This window comes from Otolemur garnettii, unplaced genomic scaffold (assembly GCF_000181295.1).
Source record: "Otolemur garnettii isolate 467f Iridium unplaced genomic scaffold, OtoGar3 scaffold00100, whole genome shotgun sequence".
NCBI classification, from domain to species: Eukaryota; Metazoa; Chordata; class Mammalia; order Primates; family Galagidae; genus Otolemur; species Otolemur garnettii.
Window position 1 is genome coordinate 6,111,499 of NW_003852495.1, and position 6,691 is coordinate 6,118,189.

The 6,691-nt window shown below is 41.0% G+C and overlaps 1 protein-coding gene and 1 pseudogene across 2 annotated transcripts in view; both read left to right on the forward strand.

The window, feature by feature from the left end:
- The window catches only part of ZNF461 (zinc finger protein 461), a 20,556-nt gene that overhangs the window by 7,491 nt on the left and 6,374 nt on the right, over positions 1-6,691 (forward strand). The window contains 2 exon segments of the mRNA XM_012809198.2: positions 1,369-2,490; positions 2,852-2,903. Coding sequence (XP_012664652.2) covers positions 1,369-2,490; positions 2,852-2,903 — 1,174 coding nt within the window.
- Positions 1,380-4,122, forward strand: LOC105887651 (annotated as a pseudogene). The gene has a single exon (XR_002774898.1). The product of XR_002774898.1 is annotated as a methionine aminopeptidase 1 pseudogene (transcript).

Below are 6,691 nucleotides of genomic sequence, written 5' to 3' on the forward strand. Positions count from 1 at the left end.
GGTCTGGCCAAAAAAAGCTCCATGACATTGGATTTGGCAATGATTTATTGGGCATGACACCAAAGCACAGGCAACAAAAGCAAAATAGACAAATGACACTATATCAAACCTACAAACTTCTTTCTCGTCACAAAAGGGCACAATCAGTGTCTTTTAATTTTTTTAAAGAGTCATACAAGTTGCTTTGCTAGGTGATTGGGGGAATAAATTTTTAAGATGTAGACATTTTCGATTTAGTTAGAGATCAAGATTATATGAATAACTGTTTTAATAGAATACTTAGGGAAAAGTTGGGGTTGGTTGGAAACTAGGAAAGTTTAAGACAGCGATTCTTAACCTGTGGGTCATGACCCACAGGAATTGTATTAAAGGCTCCTGGCATTAGGAAGGTTGAGAACCACTGGTTTAAGAGAATAATAAATGATTATATTGAGGAGGTAGAGATGATTAAGAAAGAAGGAAGTCAGCGAAGAAGGTTGGAATGATGGAGGCTAAGAGCAGATCCAGTCTGTAGACTGGAGGTCTTTGACGATGTCTGTGATTTATATTATAATGCTACAGAACTGTGAGAGAATATATTTGTGTCGTTTTAAACCACCTAGTTTTTGGTACCTTGTTAATGGCTGTCCTAAGAAACTGATAGGGGAGGAATCATGGAAAAATGATGTATACTCTCCTATTTGTTTTACTGTGAAGATATCAGTCCTGTCCCATTTTTGATGCCTGGGTAGGGCTTCCTGTTGCCATGGGTGCAGTGATTTTTTAAAACAACTTTTTATTTTGAAGTAATTGTAGATGTATAGGAGTTAGCAAAGAAATACACAGGGATGTACTGTGTACCCTTCCTCCAGCCTCCCCCAATGTTAATACCTTGCACAACTATAGTACAATAGTACTATACATACAAAAAAATCAACTTGGGATGGCATTGGTGTGCTCCCATTTAACAGGCATGAGGTAGGGGTGTATGGCACATCTTTTGGGTTTGGGACATAACTACAAGTGGAACTCTGCCTAACAAATTCTAGTGTTGTGACCTACTTGTTTGTACCCTCACTTAACTGGAAACAAAAATAAATAAAATTTAAAAAGAGACAGAAAAAAATTGACTTGCTACCATTCATTGAACTTATTCAGATTACCCTATTTAGACATACGCTCATTTATGCGTGTGTATATGAATCTAGCTCTATGCAGTTTTTTCACATGTAGCCTGTCTCACTACAGTAGTTAAACCATTCATCAACCAGAATCCTCATCAGTAGGAGTACAGAAAACTAAATTGTGTTAGAATAGAATGTTGTATACAGCCATTAGTCTCAAACTTTTTATTCTCAAGAAACCTTTGCACTCCTCAAAAGTACTGAGGACCGCAGCAGGCAGGCAGCATGGCGGCTGTGGAGACGCGGGTGTGCGAAACAGACGGCTGCAACAGTGAGGCCAAGCTCCAGTGTCCCACCTGCATCAAGCTGGGCATCCAGGGCTCGTACTTCTGCTCGCAGGAATGTTTTAAAGGAAGTTGGGCTACTCACAAGTTACTACATAAGAAAGCGAAAGATGAAAAGGCAAAGAGAGAAGTGTCTTCCTGGACCGTGGAAGGTGATATTAACACTGACCCATGGGCAGGTTATCGGTATACTGGTAAACTCAGACCACATTATCCACTGATGCCAACAAGGCCAGTGCCAAGTTATATACAAAGACCAGATTATGCTGATCATCCCTTAGGAATGTCTGAATCTGAACAGGCTCTTAAAGGTACTTCGCAAATTAAATTACTCTCATCTGAAGATATAGAAGGGATGAGACTTGTATGTAAGCTCGCTAGAGAAGTTTTGGATATTGCTGCTGAGATGATTAAACCAGGTGTAACTACTGAAGAAATCGATCATGCTGTACACTTAGCATGTATTGCAAGAAATTGCTATCCTTCTCCCCTGAATTATTATAATTTCCCAAAATCTTGTTGTACCTCAGTAAATGAAGTCATCTGCCATGGAATTCCAGACAGACGGCCCTTGCAAGAAGGTGATATTGTTAATGTGGACATCACTCTCTATCGCAATGGTTATCATGGAGACCTGAATGAGACATTTTTTGTTGGAGACGTGGATGAGGGAGCGCAGAAACTCGTTCAGACCACGTATGAGTGCCTGATGCAAGCCATTGATGCAGTCAAACCTGGTGTTCGATACAGAGAATTGGGAAACATTATTCAGAAGCATGCCCAAGCAAATGGGTTTTCAGTTGTTCGAAGTTATTGTGGGCATGGAATCCACAAGCTTTTTCATACAGCCCCCAATGTACCCCACTATGCCAAAAATAAAGCAGTTGGAGTGATGAAGTCAGGCCATGTGTTTACAATTGAGCCAATGATTTGTGAAGGTGGATGGCAGGATGAAACCTGGCCAGATGGTTGGACTGCGGTGACAAGGGATGGAAAGCGGTCTGCTCAGTTCGAGCACACCCTGTTGGTCACGGACACTGGCTGTGAAATCCTAACCCAGCGACTTGATAATGCGCGGCCTCACTTCATGTCCCAGTTTTAATTTCTCACAAGATGGCGCATCTCAATGACATCTTCTTACTGTACTATGCATTTTATTGAGAGTACAGAAAAGAAGAGAATCTTTTTTATCACTTGTTTTGTTTTGACTATAGATAAGAAAGGACTACTACAGCATTTGATGTGTGTCCTCAAGAACTTGTCTTGGGTCTGAAAAAGCTGAGAAGAATAAAGGAAACATTGCTCAACTCTTCAATGCCTAGCCCCCCCTCACCTCCCCATCTCTCTCCGTGCACCTCTTTTCTCATTGGCCCTTTGAGCACTTTTACTTAAACCTGCTTCTAGTTGCTTTTATCACTGCCTACGAACTGGCTATCAAGAGCCAGCTGCTTTTCAGGTGAATGCTGGAGATGAGAATCCTTGAAACTTTAGCAATATATGTTGCACCAGATTTTTAAAATTATCTATATGGAAATATATATGTATATGTTTTAAATTCCATATACATAATCAACCAAACATGATGTGACCTGGGGTTTGTGTTTGGTTTTGCTCTGACAGGGTTATGAGCTGTCATACATGGACCCATAGTTTGCAGTGATTTAATTCCTGGTTGGGAATTGGCTTCTCCCCTATACCCCGTGATGATTATTTACACTTGTTAATTGTGAGTAGGTAAGACTCACTCAATGAGACTTTCTCCAGTGTGCGTCCGTGTGTGTCAGTGAATGAATGTGATAAAATTCACTTTGGAAAAGGTTATTAGGCTTTTTAAAGTCTAGTTTTTGGCGAAAGCATAAAAAAAAGAAAAAACACAACTATGCTCCAAGTGGTAGCTGGCTGTTGTAGGGCAAAAGAATTTTGTAATACATTGCTATTTCAGATTTCTGCTTGGTCGGAAATGGGAGGGGAAAAGACCCCCCTCTTCCCTTCTCTATTTTATTTCAAGGACATACCCTGGAGGTACTCAGAGAAGGGTGAGGTCGCACTGTGGAGGATGATAGGGAGTGAGTTCTACAGTGTCTCCAGCTGTGAGCACAGTATGTCAAGTGGACTGTCAGATTCTAACCTGTAGTAGACCTGACAGTGATGAGAAAGGAACTTCTTTGTACTGTAACTTTGCAGCAGGGATGCAGCTGTCCCTTGGTGTGCTGAAACACACCTCATCTTTATGTAGCTGGGAGCCTCATTACATGTAGAAATGACCTCAGCTGCCCAATATCTGTGTTCCTTTCAACCGTTGTCCAAATAGGAGTGTATCCTATGAAAACATATCAGATCATAAAGTCATTGTTATTAGAGTATACTTGATTACTTAAATCTGATGACTTTCTTGTAATATAATTTGATACCACTGACATTAAACTTATAAGAGACCATCTTTCCCAGAGTGCCTCAGACCATATTGCTTTAAAGTAATTATAATAATGTTTTCATTACTTTTATTATTTTAATGATTTAGTAAAGCGACTAAATCTGGTATAGACTTTTGGGGGTATGTGTGTGAAGTTTTTATCAAACTGTAATATTTGTGAATGGAATGCCTTGCAATATGAATGTTAATATAATGTGCAAAGGGAGATTAAAAAGTTTGAATGATTATCCAAAAAAAAAAAGTACTGAGGACCCCAAGAGCTCTTGCATATATAGGTTATATCTTTCAATATTTACTGTTTCAGAAGTTGAATCTAAAAAAATGAAATATTTATTTAATTCATTAACAATAATTAAATATTTTCTGATAATCATATTTTCTGAAACGTATATTTAGTGAGAAAAGTGGCAATGTTTTTCATTTTTGCACATTTTTTCATGTCATTTTCTCAGTTATTGCTTTAAAACAATTTTTGCACATTTTAAAAATATCTGTACTAGTCTCAGTGCCCGTAGCACAGTGCTTACAGTGCCAGCCACATACACTGAGGCCAGCGGGGTTCCAAACTGGCCCAGGCCTGCTAAACAACAATGACAAGTGCAACAACAAAAAAAAATAGCCAGGTGTTGTGGCAGGCAGGGGTAGTCCCAGCTACTTGGGAGGCTGAGGCAAGAGAATCGCTTAAACCCAAGAGTTTCAGGTTGCTGTTGAGCTGTGATGCAACGACACTATACCAAGGGCAACATATTGAGACTCTGTCTCAAAAAAAAAAAAAAAAAAAATCTGTACTAAGAGAAGATAGCTGGCTCAGTGCCTATAGCTCAGTAGGGCTCTGGCCACATACACTAGGGCTAGAGGGTGCGAACCCGGCCCAGGCCTGCTAAAACAACAATGACAATTGCAACAACAAAAAATAGCCGGGCACTGTCGAGGGTACCTGTTGTCCCAGGTACTTGGGAGGCTGAGGCAAGAGAATTGCGTAAGCCCAAGAGGTTGAGGTTGCTGTGAATTGGGAGTTCACAGCAACCTCAATAAGCGATTCTCTTGCTTAAGCCTCCCAAGTAGCTGGGACTACAGGCGCCTGCCACAACGCCCGGCTATTTTCTGGCAGTAGTTGTCATTATTGTTTAGCTGGCCTGGGATTCGAACCTACCAGCCTGGGTGTATGTGGCGGGCACCCTACCCGCTGAGCTACAGGCACTGCCTGTGTTTATTCTTTAAAATAGTCTATCTTGTTTGTTGAATGGATCTTTTATGTGGCACCCATTTTGTAACATCATGTGTTAGTCACTTAGAAACATTGTTTCATTTAGTTATGCAGCTATTTCAGACTGACACATATTCTTTTTTTTTTTTTTTTTTGAGACAGAATCTCTATTGTACTGGGTAGAGTGCTATGGTGTCACAGCTCACAGCAATCTCAAACTCTTGGACTTAAGCGATTCTCTTGCCTTAGCCTCCCAAGTAGCTGGGACCATAGGTGCCTGCCAGAAATGCCAGGCTATTTTTTTGTTGTAGTTGTTGAGCTATGATGCCATGATACTCTATCCAGAGCGACAGAGTGAGTCTCTGTCTCAAAGTAAATAAATACACTTGTCAATTTTTTCTTTTTTCTTTTTTTTTTTTTTTTTTTGAGACAGAGCCTCAAGCTGTCCCCCTGGGTAGAGTGCCGTGGCATTACAGCTCACAGCAACCTCCAACTCCTGGGCTCAAGTGAGTCTCTTGCCTCCGCCTCCCAAGTAGCTGGGACCACAGGCGCCCGCCACAACGCCCGGCTATTTTTTTTGGTTGCAGCCGTCATTGTTGTTTGGCGGGTCCGGGCTGGGGATTCGAACCCGCCACCTTAGGTGTACGTGGCTGACGCCTTAGCCAGTTGAGCTATAGGCGCCGAGCCAATTTTTTCTTAATAAATTGGGGGGAAAACAAGTAATGAGACATTTAACTGTGGATGTTATGGCCAGGTCCCTGTAATCATAGCACTATGGGATGTCGAGGCTGGTGGAGAGCCTGAGCAAAAAGTGAGACCCCATCTCTACTAAAAATAGAAAAACTGAGGCAAGAGGATCTCTTGAGCCCAAGAGTTGGAGGTTGCTGTGAGCTATCATGCCAGGGCACTCTACCCAGGGCAACAGCTTGAGACTCTGTCTCAGAAAAAAAAAAACAACAACTATGGATGTTATAATTAACATTTATTAAAAATATAAATAATTAAAAATATATTGTGGTACAAATACTCAATGTGAGATCTACCCCTTTAGCAGCTTTTAGGTGTATGATACCGTGTTTTTAATTATGGGAACAGCACGTGCAGCAGATCTCTAGATCTTGTTCACTTTGCATAAATGAGACTGTACTCTTGGAAATTTTTTTTTTTTTTGAGACAGAGTCTCAAGCTGTCACCTTGGGTGGAGTGCTGTGGCATCATAACTCACAGCAACCTCCACCTCGGGTTCAAGTGATCCTCTTGCCTCAGTTTTTCTATTTTTTAATAGAAATGGGTTCTCACTTTTGCTCAGGCTGGTCTCAAACTCATGAGGTTCAGTAATCCACCTTGCCTCAGCCTCCCAGAGTGCTAGGATTATAGGCATGAGCCACTTTGCCCAGCCTACTCTTGGAATTTTTATCAGAAAAGTTGATTTTATAATGAAATTAGTCTCAAAAGAAAGCCAATATCCCTTTTTAAGAAATATACATTTTCCGGCTCAGCTAGGGTGCCAGCCACATACACTGGAACTGGCGGGTTTGAATTCAGCCTGGGCCTGCCAAACAACAATGACAACTACAACCAAAAAATAGCTGGGTGTTGTGGA